We start from the raw sequence: 21,462 nt of genomic DNA on the forward strand, positions 1-21,462 counted from the left end.
TGTTATTCCCTCTTATATATAAGAAGACCAAGAGTAATAACATAGTGTGCTTTTTCTGAAACTTCACAGCAAATAAGTGTCAGGTTGAGAATCAGCTTCAGGTTTTCTGACCTTTGAATCTGGTAGTCTTGTCTCTTTCCTACAGTTGTCATTTCATAAGAGAATTTAAGAATTAGCCCCATGACACAATCTGTGGCACTATGAGATATCTTCTAAAATATAGTTGTTTTCTAAAACTTTATGGTATTGAGATACATTTTTAATAGTATTTTCTGTCTGATTCCTATTTTCCCAAACTATAAAATCTACCAGTTATACATTTCAATATAAAAAATATAGGAAGTATTCAACAGAAAACTAAGTTTTGAAGATTTTATTTATTTAATTCACAGACAGAGATCACAAGTCATACAGAGATCACAGGCAGGCAGAGAGGGGGGGGGAAGCAAGTTCCCTGTCGAGCAGAGAGCCCAATGCAGGGCTCCATCCCAGGACCCTGGGATCATGACCTGAGCCAAAGGCAGAGGCTTTAACCCACTGAGCTACCCAGGCGCCCTGAAAACTAAGTTTTGAATTAAAATCTTTGACAATTAGTTCTCTTTAAGCTATTCTACTGTGGTAGCATATATTTAAAATAAAATTTTTTAATGTACAGTTCAGTGGTATTAATTACATTCACAATGTTGTTCAGCCATCCTCTTTATTTCCCAAATTTATCATCATCCCAAACAGAAACTGTGTAACTATTAAGCAATAACTCCCAATCCCTCTCTCTCCAGCCCATGATGAGTTCTAATCTGTTTCCTATCTCTGAATTTGCCTGTCTAGATATTTCATATACGTGAATTCATATAATATTTGTCCTTTTGTTTCTGGCTTATTTCACTCTGCATAATGTTTTCAGAGTTTATCCATATTAATAGTATGTATCAGAACTCCATCCCTTTTTATGACTGAATAATATTCCATGTCATATTTTCTTTTTTCTTTCATCTGTTGATGGACTTGGGTTGTTTCTACTTTCTGGTTATGGTGAATAAATCTACAGTGAACAGTGGCATTCATATATCTAGTGAAGTCCCTGTTTTCACTTCTTTAGGGTATATACATCTAGGAATGGAATTGCTATATCATATATCAATTCTATGTTTAACCTTTTGAGGAAACAGTAAACTGTTTTTCATGTGGTTAAACCATTTTACAAGCCTGCCAGAACTATATGGTAGGAATTTCTTCACATATTTTTTTTTTAAGATTTTATTTATTTATTTGAGAGAGAGAGAGCTTAAGCGGGGGGAGGGGTAGAGGGAGAAACAGACTTCCCCACTGAGCAGGTGTCCTGGCTCGGGGTTCAATCTCAGGGCCCTGGGATCACCACCAAAGCCAAGGCAGCACTTAACAGACTGAGCCACTCAGGTGCCCCTTCTCCACATCTTTAACACCACTTATTATTATCTTTTTTATTATTGCCATCCGAGTGCATGTCTAGTGTTATGTCATTGTGGTTTGATTTAGACTTCCCTAATGGCTAATGATACTAAGTATCTTTCCATTTGCTTATTGGCCACTTGTATACTATCTTTGGAAAATGTCTACTCAAGTCCTTTGCCCAGCTTTATTTGGGTCATTTGTCTTTTCATTGTTGAGTTGTAGGAGTTCTTTATATATTCTAGATATTAAGCTCTTATCAGATGCATGTTTTGCAAGCATTCTCTCCTGTTCTATAGATTGCCTCTTCTAATGTCCTTTGATACACAGATGTATCAAATTTTAATAATTTTATTTAAAATATAATAAAATAAAAAATAATAATTTTATTTAAATTTTAATGAAGTCCAATTTATCTAATTTTTCTTTTGTCATTCATGCTTTTGATGCCATATCTAAGGAAAGGTTGCCAAACCCAAAGTCATAAAATTTTATTTCTTATGTTTCTTCTAAGAGGTTTACAGTTTTAGCTCTTATATTAAAGTTTTGGTTTATTTTCAGTCAATTTTTGTACCTTGAGACTATTAGAACAGATGCATCCTAGAGTGCTCTATATGGAAAAGCCACAAAGGAATGCCTAGCTTGTCTCAAAATCACACTTTTACTACAGACAGTGAGCAACCCCGAAGTATGAACATGACTGTTTTAGTTACTAATCAGTATTTCTCCCATGTGTAAAAGAGGATATTTTAAGGAAATTCATAGCAAATCAAATCCTTGGCATTAGAGAAATAATTCTCAGAAACTCTCAATGGTTGTTTTTGGTTCAGAACTTGTTTATTATCCTCTCCCCAAACTTCTTCATCTACACAGCTGAACTCCAGTCCATGTTTTCTCTTGTGTAAGCATATTGAGTATGTATGTATAGAGGCATGGTAGCAGTTGATGATGGAGCAGACTCAGGGCAGGAGAGCAAGTGAATGCCTCCTTTGAAAGGAAGAGAAAGGGGCATGAGTAAGGCACAAACATGAACACAAGAGGAGAAAGACTTTCTGAAGCAGGATTGGAGCAGAATTAAAAATCCTTGTGTAGCTCAAAATTTAAAAAAAAAAATCTTTATTGATAACTAACGGCTAGATTAGTAGTTCACAGCCCTGATCAAATATTTAGAATCAGCCTGTGAGCTTTTTAAAAATGTCAAGGTGCAAGGGCATCCTAATGATTCTGATTTAATTAATCTGCATTGGATCTACGTACCAGTGTTTTTTAAAAGCTCCCTCAGTTATTCAAATGGGTAGCCAATATTTGCCCAGCAATGCAACAGTTGCACAGCTTAGTCTTTGAATCATTCAGAGGATTTGACTACAAAATACTGTCACAGCAGGCTACCTGAAAAAAGAGATCTTTCCCAGGGTGAGGTTTCAGGTTCCCCAAGTGTCCTCACCCACCGGGCCTTCCCCTGCATTAAGATGGCTCAAATCCCACCATTTGCTTCTCACACCTTTGCCTTGATTCTTTTTTTTTTTTTAAGGGCAGTATTTCTGAGATTGCCTCATCTGTCATCTACACCTTGGAATAAGTGGGCTTATCAGATCATTAGAAAAACTGATAATAGGAGGATTGAAAATGGAGAGAAGGAGAGCCCCGTGGGGATGGCTCCCTTGATTAACAAAGTTAAAGAAGGAAAACCGCGAGGTAGCAATGACATTTTTCACATCACAGTTCTTTCGCTTCTTTTTTGTCATTTTCCGGGGAATACTTTTGTTTGTTTGTTTGTTTTTTCTAAGAAAAAAATCCTAGTTAGTTGACTAATTATCCACCTCTAAGAGTTTTAAACTCATCTACCAGAAGTTAAGCATCTTTTTAATGTTTCATCAATTATCTCCTCTATGTTTGATAATATATGAGTCTTAACCTGGAATTACCCCTAAAAGAGTGAGTCATCTAAGACACTTGTCACAGCAGAGCTGTAAGCAGAAAAAATTCTAAGTGTGCGTGTGCTTGTGTGTATAGTAGGTTAACTCTTATGCTTCTACTCACATATTTTTTAAAGATTGATTGATTGATTGATTGATTTGAGGGAGAGAGAAAGAACAGGAGCAGGGCTGTGGGAGAAGCAGACTTCCCGCTGAGCAGGGAGCCCAATGCAGGGCTTAGTCCTGGGACTCTGTGATCATGTCAGCAGAAGGCTGACACTTAACTGACTGAGCCACCCAGGTGTCCCATTCACATATTTTTATACAAGGACCTGGATTGAGTGCTAATGGCTGCTTTGCACATCTAGTTTGGAATTAGCCAAAATGCACAACACAGCTTTTCCTTTAAAAGATACTCTCCTCTTTTCTAAAAAAAAAAAATGTATTCACATTATCATTCATTTAACTATGTTGGATATTGATAATTTGATGGTAAGGAAAAACAAACAAAATCCCTTCTCTTTTGTAGCTTGCAGACTAGAGGGGGAACAAACATTAGCAAACCAATCAGGAGGGTGACTCTATAACTGTAACACATGCAATGAAAGGGAGTTACATAGTTCTCTAAAAGTTTTTAACAGAAGAACCTGACTGAAGTAGTCAGATGGACAGGAAGCATTAAAAGCAGGGAAGTACAGGGTATACTAAAGTCCTGTGGTGAGAGGGAATGGACCTATTGAAGAAACTAAAAGAAGCATAGAGAACTAGAATGTGAAAAGTGAAATGAAAAAGAGTTTCTGTTTTTATCCTAAGAACAATAGGAAGCCCCTCAAGGATTTTAACTAAAGAAGAACACACCAGGACTAAGTTTTGAAAAGAATCATTCATGCCACAATAGCAAAGACAGATGTGAGGAAGGCAAGGATAAGGAAGGTTTTAAGAGTGGTTGGGAAGCTACTGTAATAATCCAGGTAAGAGAGAAGGAGTTTGGGCTAAGATAGAGAAGGCAGAGACTGTGATGTGGCAGCAGTGGGAAGAATGGGAGAAGGCTCTGAGAAATGGGATGTATATCTAAATGGTAATTGAAACATGGATGTAAGGGGAAGGCAAAGAGCTTCCCAGGTTTCAAGCTTATATAAATACATGGCTGACTTTGCCAGTCAACATCAGTAAGAACACTGGAAAGGGACCAAGTCTGGGGGAAAGGTCACAAATTCCACTTTCAAATTTTGAGCTGGAAATGACTTTGAGATTAAAAAAAAGAATTTTATGTTCAAAACTTGTTTGCAATACAATAGGCTATCCTTAATTCCCGGTGATAATAAGAGATGTGTTAAACTTGATCACATTTTGCAAATTAGTTAGTAAGTAAACAATTTAAAATTAAGAGTGCTGTACTTCATCTTACTGCTTTGCTTTAATTACTAATCACACCATTTCAAACTGTGTTAGTAAATATGTGTTGGGGTTTGTTTGGCTTTTTTTTAGAAACGATGAAGTTGTGGTAATAGGAAATAGTCAAGCTAGTAAATGGTGGCTGAGGCAAACACGGGGGGATGGGGAGTAAGAGGGTAGGGTAGGGGAGCATATGTGTGTTTTCTGGAAAGATTTATTGAGCTAACTGAACCAGTGAGGTTCATTGGTATTTATGAATGGTTCATTAGTGTGACTATCTGAACACAAGGTGAATTCACATTAAATGATAAGACTGCCTAATAATTAGTGTGTGCCACTCACTGGACTTTGTAATTAGAGAAAAGAGACAAAATGAAAGGAAATAGATAAATGAATAGTTGTTATAAAATTAAAATCCTTTAAAGCCAATTCCCTTTCTTTGTGAAGCAAACAAGGTAAAGAGGACCAGAAGAATTGGAAATGTACTTCTTCTGTTAGTTGGTAACGCCAGGCTACATCAGTGTTTATGGTTTTTATCCTGAAAAGAATAGACAATCCTTAAGAGTTTTATTCATTATGTATGTATGTATATATGTATGGAAAATCCTAATAGTTTTAAACTGGAAAGTGACATGATCAGGATTGTGTTCTGAAAAGAACCTGGGCACTACTGACATTTGGAGCTGGATAGGTCTCTGTTATGAGGGGACTGACCTGTGCATTACAGAATGTTTGGCAGCATCCCTGTACTCTACCCACCAAAAGCAAAGCTCCCTGCTGGAGCTGTGACAACCAAAAATTTCTCCAGACATTACTGAATGCTCCACTTTGAGAATCATTGGACTAAATCTAGAATGCCTGAGAATGTCATTTGACAACTACTTAAGGGTCTGTTGGCTGTTATTATGTTCCATAAATATTTACTGGGGAACTTCTTCGTTGTGATGTTCAAAGAAGAGTGAGTCTCTCTGCTATTTAGGGAGTTTATGATGATGGGGAAGGATTGGGGGACTGAAATATAGAAATTAAAGGATGAGGAAAGATGTCTTTCTGAAGGAGGATGGGGAAGGATGCTCTCTCAAGTGTGGGCTTCCACACTAGCCTAGAATTATCTTGTAACTGGAGTTTTCTCAGTGGTGAAATCTTGAGATCTAACCTATCAATGACTGGGTTTGCTTGTGTTCATTGATAAGAGAATAGTGCACATGGAATATCCTTTGTTTACAGTCTCTCCTGACTTCTCTGGAACTTTGCCTGATCTCCTATAGCCTTTCTTTTCTCTCTCTCCCTCTCCCCTGACTCCACCTGGCCCTATTAACAAGTTTAAATTTCTCTGACCCTCCCTGACCTGCCCAGTAGTTACTGTTCCACTTCTCACCCCATAATGACAAACCCGGCCATGCTACAGACATGATTGTCTCATGAGTAACAAACAATTCTCACTGCCAAATCCCACAGCCTTCTTTTTATGTTCCATTGACACTATTGGTCACCCTCCTTTCTGTTTCTCTGTCCTAGGTTTCCTTGGGTCTGCCCTTGCTTTCCTTCCAACTATGCTCGGGGTTTTTTTTTTGTTTTTGTTTTTGTTTTTTCTCTTTTCTGACTCTTCCTTGTGGACTTACAAACCACACAGCTAACTCAAGGAATTAATGAATTTAAATATCCGATGTGGTTTGATTCCCTAGTATTCCTCTCTCATTTAAAGTGAAGAAATGTTTTGTAGATAAAATTGAACTAAGCTGTTAATTGCTACCTCCAAATTTTTTAAAAAATTAAGTCTACTGCTATACACTTCGCAATCAGGCTGGCTCCTTTTTAAAAGGAATACTATTTTTCACTGAGCAGAAGACATTGTTCTGATATCCTGCACAACAAAACACATCTTTGCTTCTGTTCCTGCTGGATAGAAATGCATGCAAATATTGACTTACCCTAAAAGCTGGTCCTCTGTTTTACTTTCATACCTTTGGAGCAGCTCAAAGAAAAAAAATGAGTCATTTCTGCTATAGAAGATTATAAAGAATTCTGAAGATTGATCCTCAGTGTCTTTGGGAGGTTTTTAACTCTTTTAAAAAAATATGGAAATGAGTGCTTTTTTTGATGTTTTCCAAAAGTGCCTTTTGGTGAAAATCTCCAAAGACCCAAGTGATTGGAAGAACTGGACATCCGCTCAGGATTTCTGTGTTGAAGCAGGGGGAACACTGGTCACCATTGAAAATGAGGTGGAGCAAGGTAGAGTACTCAATGTTCAATCAGGAAAAATAACCATTTTTATTCCAATATTTATTTAAATGTTCCTCCAAATACTAATATTTCCAAATCCACATTTGAAGTATTATATTACTGATGACACATAAATTTTCAGTTTAACCTCTAAGGCTTATATCATGACATCTGTAAAAGTACAGATAAACTGCTGATTTTTGGAAGCTTTTGTCTCCCCAGTAGCAGTGGGAAAAAATAACATACTTGTCATCTTTATTAAATGGCTAAAATAATCTGAGGTATATTCTTTTATAATTGCATGATATAATTTTAGATCCCTTTAGATTTACCTGTATGCTTGTATTTGGTATTTAGGCAATTGTATACTTCAGTTTAAGTATAGTAGATAAATCCTCTTTTGTTTAGAAAGGCACTGAATGAACACTGGAAATAGTGTTGTTAATGATATGATGAAATCCCAGGTTTTGCCAGCTAATGTGTGTCAATTTAAACTGAAACACATGTGAAAGAGACTGTATTACCTTAATAAGAACAAAGTAACAAATTCCTACATTTGATTGGTAATTAAGTTTTGCTGTCATTTAAAATCACAGCTATAAACAGAATTCAATGATTACCCAAATGGTTTATATAGTATTAAATTTGATAATGTATTCATATTTTTCAGCTTTCATTACTATGAATCTTTTTGGCCAGACCACTAATATGTGGATAGGGTTACAAAATGATAATTATGAAAAATGGGTAAATGGAAAGCCTGTGACATACTCTAACTGGTCTCCATTTGATGTAATAAATGTAAGTTTTCAGATTTATTTTTTAGAAATTATTTAGCAAGAGATCCTATTTGATACTTACTAAAGTGTTCTTTTACTTCCTACACTTTACAGGCATAAATTTTTATAAGTCTGTTATCAATATATTAATTTTAATAATGCAATTACATGTCATTTTCATGTGTTCCATTAATGTAATTACTATCACAATAATTATTTATTTTGTAGGTTATGAAGTGATCTATGACCAAGTTTGCTAAATGCAAATAAAGCAATAATAGTGTTTGAATTTTTTAAACTGTCCTTAATAAAAATGCCAATGTTATAATGCTTTATGTTACCATTTTTTGAGAACATATGTATCTTTTTAAAGATTCCAAGTCATAACACCACTGAAGTTCAAAAACATATTCCTCTCTGTGCCTTGCTATCAAGTAATCCTAATTTTCATTTCACTGGAAAATGGTATTTTGAAGACTGTGGAAAAGAAGGTCATGGGTTTGTTTGTGAAAAAATGCAGGGTAAGAAATAGTTGCTTTTTTATTCCTTTCATCTCTATGCCCCACTCTTCTCTTCTATATTTGTTTTACATCGTATATAACTGTCATTTTCATAGCTAACAGTGCCAGGCACTTACTTTTTGAGTTTTACATATAATTACTCATTTAATCTCCACTACCCCAGGACCCTTTAGTGGGGTTCTAAAGACTACAGAGACCACTTGAGAGATGACCACATTTATACATCCATATTGGCCATATTAAAAGGCTTTACTGTTTTGTTCTGGGTTTATGAGTATATTCGGGTAATGAAAAAGACATTAAGAAGATGTTGGAAAAAAATCAGTGAAATAAACAAATATTTCCTGCTTTCTTGGAAACCTAAAAATGCTGGTGGCTAAATTGCCATCCATTGACCTAAAATGTTAGGCTAAAGATGTGGCTAAATATGGCATGTTTCTAGAGCCAATGATCAGAACCCCCAGTGAATTTTGGCATGAAATACAAATACCATACTATTACACATAGTCAGAGGGTTGATGATCAAGGCGGATGCACTATAAGTGACCTTAGTAATAAAAATTAAAATAGCTAGAACAACAACAATAGCTCGTATCTCATGCTTTCACATAGTGCAAGGCTTCCCTGTACCATGCTACTCTAGAAGACCATAGTTTGTGGCAGGAGCTGGGTGGAACTCTGGGCAGCCTGTTGTATATATACTTACTTGGAATATTAATTATATCTCTTAGTGTTACATGCATGTGAACTCTTTAATGCACTAAGTATCATCCCCAGAAAGGCAATTGCAGGAAGCCCCATTTCCTAATTCACAGTTATCACTTAAACATAGTAATAGTCAGGAACTGAAAGAAGATACCCAGTCAGTTATAGCAAGAGTATTATGAGAAGAGTCGAGTCTTGTAGGGAAAGAAATATCATGCACTCACACACTTATGATATACCTGCCACTGTGCCTTGGCTTCAGAAGCATTAAGGCAAAAAAGTAGATAAAAGTCTCCCCATTTTATAGATGAGAAAGTTGAGGCTTAGAAAAAGTGAATAACATATCCAAAGTCTCTCAGTTAAAGACAATGATTCTATTCTATGACCTTGATGTTGATCTCTACTTTAAATTTTCCACTTCTTTAAACTCTGACCACTTTCTCTCTCTGATATTTTTGGGACTAACAATGTATATGTTCTTTTGAATATAGTATAAAGTAGCTGTGGTTGAGAGCATAGGCATTGGAGCTCACACCCCTCCTTCCCCACCTCAGTACATAGCTGCCAGTGAAGTTTCTTATTGTCTCTGAACTTGATTTCCACATCTGTCTAGTGGGATAATTACTGTCTCACAGTCTTTCTCTCTCTCTCTCCATATATATATATATAATGCTTAACAAGTTGCCAGCATACTAACAAATGACAGTTGTGTCTATTATTGTTTTAAAATATTATTTAACTACACAAATTTTTGTAGCCTACAATAAATGCCCAATTCTGCTCTGCTTCTTTACTTGCCATATAAACATGTGCTTACATTGGACTTATAGCCTAAAGTCTAACTGCCTGAAAGATAAATATGTCCATATAACAGGGAGAAAAGGACAAAGTCAAGAGCCCCAATCTGGGACTTGGTTTCCAATAGATATTTCTTTTTTAGGTCAATGGATGGCAAAATTATGTTGCTTAAAATCACTATGTCTTAAAGTTTGATGAAATCAATTACAATGAGAGCATTTTATATGTGTGAAAATACAGAGACATAATGGGGGAAACAGTTGAATTGGTATTTAGGCCACATATATGAAAAACTTCAGTTACCTTAATCTTACTAATTATTATCATTTTTAAAAATCTACTATGGTATTATAATGGGTTTTTAAACATTTTTATTTTTTAAGATTTTATTTATTTGTCAGAGAGAGAGAGAGCACAAGCAGGGGCCCGGCAGGCAGAGGAAGAAGCAGACTCCTCACTGAGCAAGGATCCCAGTGTGGGACTCGATTCCAGGACCCTGAGATCATGACCTAAGCTGAAGGCAGCCAGTTAACCAACTGAGACACCCAGCACATCCCTATACTATACTGGGTTAAAAAAAAATAATAATTTTAGACTTGGTACATAGGCTGGCAAACAGACCTCTAGTAAAGAATAACCAGGTATAAACGTGTACTCCACAATTTGGTTGGCAAATAGGTTAATTTCACTTTGGTTTCATAAAACGTACTACTATTATGTTGAGGTCACATTTTCAGGTAAAAGTCAAATTCCCATTTTGCCATTTTGACTTGGCATAAAGAATCAACATTTACTGAGCACCTGTTGTGTTCCAGGTACTATACTCCAAATACTGAGTTCCAATAAGTGCCCTGTATGGTTATCTCTGAATTCTATCCACAGCCCTCTAAGGAAGGACTTATTCATCTCTTACGAACAGAAATTTGAGATTCAGAGGGATGACATTTCTTCCCAAGGTCACTTAGCCCTGTGTAGTCAGGACTAGCATTGATTTTCAGGTCTTCCATCCTATCCACACCTCATCATGCTCTTTTTCAACCCCAAATGTAATAAAACCAGCTGGGAAGTATCCCAGCCACCTTGGATCAGCAGTTCAGAAACCCTTACCTTGTTTTTCTGTTTAGGATTTTCTAAAACTAGCCTATCCTTGTACATAATATAGTAAAGAACAAAAAGACAAGTCCACATATTAAAGAGGGAATACCTTGCATGTAAAAACACAGGCTTCACTGTCACCTAATCTGTCACTCATGAAAAAGAAAGCATTACTGATCACGTCTGGGGAAACCTTGCCTTCTAATTTGTAAATCTTGACTCTGACAGGTGACATATTAATAGTAAGTCTTTATGGAACTGTGTATATTTTAAGTGTTTATTAATGTAATTTTTAAACTTATTTTTAGAATTTATACATGTAAACATTAAACATGATAACAACTATCATGCAATCTCAAATTTAATAAATGGTGGTATTTGATAATATATACTTGTAAAATTATGTTTGCAACATTGTATATGATGACATAATATATGTCAGTATTCTCTTAGTAAGTATTAAGTTCTGCCAGAGCAGTATGTTAGGCTGGGTGTAGGCAGTGGGATAAAACCTGCCTAAGGAGATCATTTCCATCAAAAAGTGATCAGTTTAAAAAGTGACAATAAAAAAAATAGGAGATCTGGAAATGGTTAACTATATGTGTATACTTTTAAAGCCACTTATGGATTAAATTTCCTAACTGTTCTCATTCTTAAGCATCACCTATGCTTTCAGGTATTATCCTCATTTTGAAATAGCTCTGGGACGGAAAACTCTGATATTAATCACAAAATGGGCCATTATGACAGGGATCCAAACTAAGCTTTGCCTCCCCACTTTTTCAACCAGATGCTAAAAATGACTTCTGTTGTTCTTGTTCTAGATACCTCTGGACACAGTGTAAATACATCTGATATGTATCCAGTCCCCAATATCTTGGAATATGGGAACAGAACTTATAAAATAATTAATGCAAATATAACTTGGTATACAGCAATAAAAACCTGCCTAATGCATGGAGCAGAATTGGCCAGCATTACAGATCAGTATCACCAGTCCTTCCTCACTGTTATCCTCAACAGGATAGGACATGCCCATTGGATTGGACTATTCACTGCAGATGTAGGTATCTTAAATTCCTTGGAACCTCCCTGCATAAGTAAGTTTCATATTTTTTTTCCAAAAAAATTCCCAGAAACTACAGTAAATGTAACATTTAAGTAATTGGTTTATAGAATAACTACTGGCCAACTTTATGAAGAACCCATGACTACAAATTATAGGTATACACCTTTTTAAGAGTTTACATCCACTTGCCTAATTTCTGGGAATGAATGCCCTTCAAAGATTCTCTGAAAATTTCTGAGCATCTGGGGATCCTGCCTCATGTGGGCAATGGAACACATCTTAAACTCAAGTACCTGCATTTGAGTAATCTGTTGCATTTAAGAAATCCCCAAGAAAAATGGATCATGCTTCCTGCCTAGAAATGTGATTATTAATTAATTCAGTACCCCCTTGGAATTTAACATGTAGGTTTTCTCTCCCTCTAGGGATGTATTTTGGAAAGGAAGACATTTTTAGTTTTTTCTTTTTTTTAAGTAAAAGTATTATGTGCTCAAAGTAGTGAAAAGTAAAATCTATCTATTCTATCCCAACCTCTGGTTCTACTCCACAAAGAGAATCACTTGTAAACAGTTTCTTATGCATAATTTAGAAACTTTCTACATATGCACATATATATATAAAAGGAATGAATATCTATATCGTTTTTTAAGTAAAAATGAGGTCATACTACATGTTCTGTCCTTAAACTTGCTTTTTGTTTAATATACCTGGTACAGCTTTCCACGCGAGCACATAAAAATCTAACACATTCTTTGGGATAGCACTACATAAGGATATACCGTATTATTCTCCCCTGAATAGAAATTTGGGATTTTTTTGCAGTTTTTCACAACTACAATAATACAAACATTTTTGTGCAAGTTGGATAAATTTCTAGAAGTGAAATTGCTAAGCACATTTTAAATTTTAAGAGATAGTGCCATATTGCCCACCTGAAGTTTGTATTGACTTACATGCCAACAACTATGATGTCATTTTTTCATATCCTTATCAATACTGGGTGTTGTCAAAATTTTAATCCTTGCCATGGGGATAGGCAAGAGAATGGTATTTTACAGTTGTTTATTGTATTTTTGCATAATAGAATGTTTTAACTTCATTTAGTCACTTTTGCATTATGGTCTCTGGATTTTGTATTGGACTTGAAAAGATTTTCCCCACACCAAAAGGATAAAATATTTAGCCAAGTTCTTTTAGGCACTTATGTTTTCAATTTCATGTGTGCATCTTTGATCAACCTGTAATTTGTGTTGGTGTCAACAACAAGATATTGATCAACTTCACTCCGATTGCTTACTGGAAAGTTATTATGGTAAGAAACTAAGGATTCCCAAAGCCAAAAACAATATTGTTATGACAGATAATTCTATTTCTTTTTGTCAGGCCATATTCACAAGCTGTCCTAGACCCCCTGAAAAAGAAGTCTAGATGTGGAAATATAAATATATGTTTGAAGTAAGGGCTGCTCAAACAGCAGTGGGCAAAGCCACCAGCAGTCCTAGCAAAAAAAATGATGGCTCCATTTCCCTCCACAGAATGGTCTTAATTTTGACTGGTCTGATGGGTCCAAATCTTCCTTCACTTTTTGGAAAGATGATGAGTCAGCCATCTTGGGTGACTGTGTTTTTGCTGACACCAATGGGCGCTGGAGTAGCACAGCCTGTGAGTCATTTCTTCAAGGAGCAATTTGTCATGTACCTACTGGTAGGTTCAATTCTATTCAGCTCAACAAAAGACATACTGGGAACCTACTGTGTGCAAGGCACTGTGCAAAGCAGGAGCTATGAGTAAGAAGTATCTGCCCTCAAGAAGCCTCTGTTTGGTCTGTTAGTTGATGTTCAGACACATAACTATTATACCAGGCAGGGCTACCAAATGATGGAAAAGAGGTAGCAAGTGTTGTGGGGGTTAGCAGGAGAGAGAACACATCTTACCCACTTGAGAATAAATAGAAAGACTTCTTGAATGACATTACTATGGGGACTGGCCTTGAAGAATAGATGGGTGGTAGTCAGACAATGATGGGACATGGAGAAGCATTCTGAACAGGAAAGTTTGGGCAAAGACATGGAAGGAAGAAAGGATTGGACATGTATAAAGCAAAGCTGGTGTTGTGATATGCCTGCGTGAAGGGTACCTGTAAGGAGAGATGAGAAATCAGGCTGGAAACCTGCATTAAGAGCATGGATGAAGGAAAAGGTAACTCTGCTTCTAAAACACCATAAAAGTTATCCTTCCCTTTTCATTAGTCTTGCATTTATTGAGTACTTAAGAAGTGTCGGGCACTAGCTCATTTAAACTGCTTGTGTAGGGACACACTGGTTGGATGAGTTAGTAGAGCATGCAACTCTTAATCTCAGGGTCAGGAGTGTGAGTCCCATGTTGGGGGTAGAGATTACTTAGAAGAAAAAAATTTTTAATAAATTTCTCATGTAAGAAAGATGTTGTTGTTAGCTCTCTCTTTATAGATAAAGAAACCAAAGTGTGAGGAGGATAGGTAACATGCCAACAGTCATGCGCAATTAGGATTTCAGCATGGATTTGACTCTCATGCTTGACCACTAAAGCAACATCCACCTGAATTTTCCCTTAGTTATGTATGATGTTTTGTTATGCTATGTTATTTTCCTGAATGCGTTATTTTCCTGAATGCATTATTTTCCCTCATAGGTTGATTGGCAGGTAATGATTTGCTAAATCTATAATATTCAGCACTGCACAGAACATATTTTGTACATTTGGAGGTGCCTCTTACTGACTTCATTCAGTTTCCAGTATTTCTATGAATCACATCCCCCAGTTTTTCCAACTTTAGGATATCCTTTAGGATACCAATTATAAACACAAAAGACAGCCACCCTCACCCATGCTGCACCCAAAATAAGGCTAAGAAATTATGCATTCATATACCCTGTTATGTGTAGGTAACGATTATTTCTGCCAGAAATGCTAACAACCAGTCTTGCTTTTATAATCATTTATATTAAACCCACTCTTTCTGAGTATTATCATGAAAATCTCATTACACATATTTATCTTAGTCTGTCATAGAATTTAATGCAATGTTTATCTTAATAAATGAACCCAATCACCACCCTAAAATCATAACTGATTTTTGTTCATAGAAACAAAACCATTTGGACACCCAGAGTTGTGCTCAGAAACATCTATTCCCTGGACAAAATTCAAAAGTAATTGCTACAGCTTTTCTACAGTCCTAAACAGTATGAGTTTTGAGGCTGCTCATGAATTTTGCAAAAAGGAAGGTAATTCTTTTGTGATGGTAAAATGCTTTCAATGCATTCCTTCTTGACATTTCAGTAAACAATGTGGTTTTCTTCATTTGTCTGACTCTTTAGTGACTTTAGGAACAACCAAAAAAAAATTGAAAAAATAAATACTATTGAATTTGCTTGTTTGGGGATGGTTTATTTACGAAATTCAATGTCCAGGACAGAATTTTAAAACCTAAGATGATGTTTCAGAATACTACACTTTCCCAAGAAAATGTTCCTTTTGAATGCATTTGAATTATAAATTTTTAAAGTTTCCTAAAATTAACATTCTATGCTTTGACTCTTATGTACAACCTTGTGTCTTTTAATAAATGTGGCATAACTTTTAAATTTCTAATCAAAAATCACTTATTTACAACAGAAATTTTCACTCTGCAAAGACTGAACTTTACAAATCATGATATAGGAGACATTTTTTAACTGTATTTTTAACAGTATTACACATAAACACAAATGCTTGCTTATATATTGCTTATCTCTTTTGTAGGGTCTAATCTTTTAACAATCAAGGATGAGGATGAAAATTCATTTCTCCTAGAAGAGCTTTTTGCTTTTGGTTCTTCTGTCCAGATGGTTTGGTTGAATGCTCAGTTTGATGGTGATAGTAAGTGATTTTGGTAGAGAAAAGGAGAGGGCATAAATAAATACATGGTGGGTGGTCAAGGTTGATGAAAATGGCAACTGGAAACTAGAAAGCTCCTCTTGGAAACAATAACATGAATCCTAAAGCTATTTCTTCCAAAGACAATATTGCCAACCCTTTGCTATATACCCTTGGGTCTTTTGAAATAATCCCAGAATACTAAAAATGAAAACAAGCAAACAATAAGTTTATCTTACACTTACCTTCACATCATGAAGATTCTTGGATGGAAACTTGTGTTCACAGACTTGGTCAGAGACAATAAAACCCTATTTATTTGAAAAATACCCAGATTATTCCTCAATGTTATAAAAGCACAACAGAGTTATAGAAGTGTTTCAGGGATAAATTGTGCCATTAGAATTACTTGATTCTCATAAAAACCAGGGTTTGTGATCAAATGAGAGCATGACCTTCTTCTCTCTATGTAATTGATGGTTGTTTAAAGTATTTGTAAAGATGCTGTGAAGTGTGTAAACCCGGTGATTCACAGACCTGGGGATAAAAATATATGTATATAAAAAATATATGTTTATAAAAAATAAAAAATTAAAAAAAAAAAAAAAAAGTATTTGTAAAGAAAATTATCTTAATTGGTATGGAGAACTTATTACAGTGGTATACCAAGGGGGAGGGTGGGTCCACTCTGATAAGGAGGAGTGTTTCAACCACAGACATTGTTTAGAATTTCTAGTCCATTGTGATAATAAAAAGATGACCAACTTTTAGTTCCTTTTATTGTTGGTTTTATTTTTTTTTTAAAGATTTATTTATTTATTTATTTATTTGACAGACAGAGATCACAAGTAGGCAGAGAGGCAAGCAGAGAGAGAGAGGAGGAAGCAGGCTTCCCACTGATCACAAGTAGGCAGAGAGGCAAGCAGAGAGAGAGAGGAGGAAGCAGGCTTCCCACTGAGCAGAGAGCCTGATGTGGGGCTTGATCCCAGGACCCTGAGATCATGACCTGAGCCTAAGGCAGAGGCTTTAACCCACTGAGCCACCCAGGCGCCCCTATTGTTGGTTTTAAATCCTTTCAGACAATGCACCCCCATTATTGCTTACACATGGATGGACTCATTGCCCCCATCCTTCAGTACCCCAGTGGCTTGCTTTTTAAAGAAATTCACTGTAAAATTATTTTAGAAAGTGAGCTATTTTGCAATGATATAGGAGTTAGGACTGAAAATTTCTTTAAATTGGTTATAATGATAGGGAATATTTTAAAATCAAACTGTTACATTTAGAAAGATGATATTCTAAATGAACTAAATTAGAACAATATATCTAAAATAAATAGAAAGCTGTTCATAAGGCAACTTTACTAATACCTGCCTTGTGACATTGAGTTCATGACTGTACCTAAGAGTTGCATGCGTCAGATAAAGAGACAATCTCATTAACTGAGGAGCAGCTTTTTATGGCTCACTCCAGTCTTAGTATATTTGATCATTGTACATATAATTCATAGTAAGTCAACAATTTTTCCACAGATGAAACCATAAAGTGGTTTGATGGAACTCCCACAGATCAGTCAAACTGGGGCATTCGGAAACCAGAGATGGATCATGTCAAACCCCATCTGTGCATTGCCCTAAGGATCGCTGAAGGAGTATGGCAGTTATCCCCATGTCAAGAAAAAAAAGGATTTATATGCAAAATGGAAGCAGGTGGGTAAAGCCAGAGGGTAATTCTTCATTTTGATTCTACCCTGACTAATGTTGACCCACCTCTATAGCGTTTAAAGCTTTGAATATCCAAGTGTTCAGGGAGTATTCAGATAGAGTCTAACATTATCATCTTGTTCAACATCAAACAAGTCAGAGGGCATTTCAGCTCCTTGTTTCTCTAATACGAAGGAAAAAAAAAATCATTATAAAGACAATGACTTTCCAGTGTCACCCTTGCTGTTAATGGGCAAAAAAAGGAGTTTAACCTCAAAAAAAAAAAAAAATGGAACTAGCAGTGTTAACCAACATCCCTTATTCTGGCAACCGGTACTCGGAAATTTTAAGATTAATCTTCGGTCCCAGAAAAAATAATCTAGGCTTAGGTATTCCTGTTGTAGGTAAGTAGTTGTGATTCTCTGTTGCTAGCCATACTATATGACAAAAGTCATATTTTAACTTTGTCTTGAGCTACATAGTTTGCGGTGATAAAAAGAAATAATAATTTTAGAAATCTAAGCCAGAAAATTCTAGTCAGTTGCAAACAATACAGAGATTTCTAAGATAGGATGTTAACAATGATGATTAATAGTAGAAATGTGTTTTTTAATAATAATCACGTTTCTAGATACTCCTATTGCAGAGAAGGAGGAATTGGTGTGGTCCCGGCTGCTGGTGAAGGTTTCCGAGAAGAGATAAGGTTTTAGAATCCCAAGAGATAAAGAGAATAGAAAAGGGAAGGCATATTTGACAAAATCCCAGTATGACTGGAGGCAGCAGTTGAGAATGAGCATAGAGTCAAGGGCTCACATTGGGTGGTGATGGGAATAAAACTGGGCAGTAATGTAGGATCCATTCACAGAGAGCATGAGTCTCAAAAGATGAACTTGATGGGGAAGAAGACACAGAACCCCTATGTGCTCTGTAGACACATGCAGTGGAATCACACTCATCCAGATGTAAAGGGAGGTGGTTGTAATTTGAGCAATAGAACTAGGAACACGAGGAAGGAAAAATCGTCAGGTTTCTGTGATCTAATTAGACACTGGGGCTGAATGAAGGAGAAAAAAACTGGTAGGTATTGGCACGAGCATTCAAGCCCCAGTAGCCTAGATAGCAATTCTGTGTGGAAAACATGACTGAGCCTAATAACTAGTGTGCCCAAGTGATCAATAGCATTTAATTTTAAAACCAAATCAGAAATACCTCATGTCTGCACAGGGCTGTAAATCTTCCTATAATATAGAGGACACCTGTTTCATCCCTCACAGCAACTTCCTAAGGCTCTGGAAGAGATATAATACTCCCTTTTTACAGATGAGAAAAGCACTGGGGCTACATCAAGGATCATTTTCCAAATATTCTGACTCTACAGCCTTCTGTATCTGCCCACTGCCTGCATCCAGAGAATAAAAACTCTTTTACAGCCTTTCTTTAAAAAGTATCTTCACACAGACACATAATATATGTTTTCAATTGTATTATGAAAAAGTGTGCAGTATTATGGTTTTGCTGTTGGTGACAATGTTTCAAGCCTGTGAGAGTGAATGGGCAGAAGTACTGCACCTAGGCGCTCCTCCACTCACAACCCCACTGATCTTCTTCTGAGTTATTCTCTACATATTTCTCTGGATCTTTACCTAGATTAGAAATAGCAGAGCTCAAATTTATAGATAGAGTCTACTTGAAAGAGACACTTTTCTACAGTAGAAAGTCCTCAAACAGGCAACCTCCAATTTTTTAAGTGGAGGAGCTATTATTCATTTCCTGAGATTCTTGAGATAGCAAAGGTGAGAATGTGATGATTTTAAAATCCTTGCATGGGGCTAAGAGAATATCATTGCTGGACAAACTCCATCTCAGATCTTAACAAAACTTAGTTCCTTGCATGCAGGGACTATATTTTATTCATATTTGTATTGCAGCACAGTGCTGAGACTGGATGGAAATTTTTCAGCTTAAAAAAAAAAAAGCAGGGTATGTGTTTGTGAGCAATAATAATGATTACAATAAATCAGGGGTCAGAAAAATTTTCTTGTAAAGGGCCAGACAGTAAATATTTCAGGTTTTGGGGGCCATATAGTCTCTGTCATGCTGCTATTGTAGCATGAAAGCAGCCACAGACAACACATAAATGGATGAGTGTGGCTGAGTTCCAACAAAACATTATTTATAAAAACAAGCACCAGATCTGATACATGAGCCATAGTTTGCTAATCCCTGCTATAAATAATAACATAATTTGCTGAATTAAAAGAAAATTTTCATCTCAGTTTTTTTTCTTTTGTTTTTGTTTAGATATTCATGCAGTAAAGGAGCATTCAGGAAAAGGTAGGTTTGAACAGTACAGAACATTTTGATTTCTCCTAGAAATAATATAGAAAGTAACTATGAGACAGTATCTATCTTAACTCATTGTTATTGAACTTTTCCTTTTTTCATCTTGTCTCAGGACCAAGTCACAGTATTGTACCTCTTGCAGTAGCACTCACACTGATAGTGATTCTGGCACTTTCCACACTTTCCTTCTGCATATACAAGCACAATAGAGGTGTCTTCAGGAGACTTGCACAGTTTGGGAATCCTTACTACCCTACAACCAACTTCAGCACAGTACATTTGGAAGAAAATATTCTCATTTGTGATCTTGAGAAGACTGACCAATAACAATGAATTCAGAGAATGCCACAGCCCTAATGATAAGTAAAGACAGGAGTCTCCCCCGCATTTTCCTTTACAGACCAGAGGCCACTATAATTTGAACTGTGTCACTATTTTAATTATTCTTAAACAAATCAGATGGGTGTTGATTTATTCATTTCCCCAAACTGTGATCTATTCTTAAAATGGGGAAATTATACAATGGTTACTAGTCAGAAAACAGGAACTATTAAAAGTAACTCCCTATTGAAGACTCTCAAACCAATGTGAATAATAAGTTTTGTATTACTATATTTCTACTGAAATTTTAAAAGAATTTTCAAACTAATCTTATCTATTCTGACATTTACTCACACTCATTCCATTAAAAAAGAGAGGAAATGAAACAAATTATAAAACACTATGCTTGTATATAAGATGAAAAGTTAAAGTCATCTGAGAGGTTTCTTGTTTGTTTTTTAAATCAGTTATTTTAACATCAGGGTTCAGAAAACTAATTTCTAAACTTAAAACTCACATATTCTGGGCTCTAACCTAATATTTAGGGTGATATTTGTTTTTATTATTTCTGACTTCTCAAACTAAAGAAGAAAAATGACCTGTCTTTAAATAGGAAAGATCTTAGTTAGCAACACACTTGCATAAGCAACTAAATAATGTGGCCTAAAACCTTCAATTAATAAATGATGACTGTGTTTGATATTTTAAAATATAGATAAGCTTTAAATAATTTATTAAAATTTCACTATTATTAAGACTCATGGTCTTTATTAAAACCAAAGGTAAAAAGTAATCCATAACTCTCCTAACAACTGAAAGATACAAAATATAATTTAAATCTAAAGGGGAAAAAATGAAAATGTGAAATCCAGTACCACTAGAACCGCACTAGAAAACATATTGAGAAGTACTAAATAAATGACCCTCCAATTATAATCTAGCTACCTTTGCTATATAAACAAATTTATGTGAAAGTATTCTATTTAGTAAACTATGGTTCTTAAGAACCATCTCTGTTTGCGTTGGACTAGTCAGTGCAGTTGATAAATAATGATCAATAGCATGACACTGTCCATAAGTGAAATATAACAGATTTGACTTTCCTTCACGAATTTCTCATCATGGAAAAGTGACTTCATAATCAAAAGTTTAAAGTTTACTCATTACCTAAATGTTCATTTGCATTCCTATTAAGAACCAAGTGCCATTCTAGAAATTGGATGTATGTATTGGGGTAAGCAAATTAATGAGAACTTGTTTTTATATCAC

The 21,462-nt window shown here is 35.6% G+C and overlaps 1 protein-coding gene across 3 annotated transcripts in view; it reads left to right on the plus strand.

The window, feature by feature from the left end:
• The window catches only part of PLA2R1 (phospholipase A2 receptor 1), a 124,426-nt gene extending 103,476 nt beyond the window's left edge, over positions 1-20,950 (plus strand). For all 3 annotated transcript variants that reach the window (XM_059167211.1, XM_059167212.1, XM_059167213.1), the window contains 10 exons: positions 6,854-6,971; positions 7,633-7,763; positions 8,115-8,262; positions 11,685-11,923; positions 13,465-13,633; positions 15,055-15,195; positions 15,713-15,829; positions 17,359-17,535; positions 19,831-19,863; positions 19,985-20,950. In XM_059167211.1, coding sequence (XP_059023194.1) covers positions 6,854-6,971; positions 7,633-7,763; positions 8,115-8,262; positions 11,685-11,923; positions 13,465-13,633; positions 15,055-15,195; positions 15,713-15,829; positions 17,359-17,535; positions 19,831-19,863; positions 19,985-20,199 — 1,488 coding nt within the window. In that variant the 3' untranslated portion in view covers positions 20,200-20,950. The remainder of the gene's footprint in view (positions 1-6,853; positions 6,972-7,632; positions 7,764-8,114; positions 8,263-11,684; positions 11,924-13,464; positions 13,634-15,054; positions 15,196-15,712; positions 15,830-17,358; positions 17,536-19,830; positions 19,864-19,984) is intronic.
• Positions 20,951-21,462: the final 512 nt, after the last annotated feature.

This window comes from Mustela lutreola, chromosome 3 (assembly GCF_030435805.1).
Source record: "Mustela lutreola isolate mMusLut2 chromosome 3, mMusLut2.pri, whole genome shotgun sequence".
NCBI lineage: Eukaryota > Metazoa > Chordata > Mammalia > Carnivora > Mustelidae > Mustela > Mustela lutreola.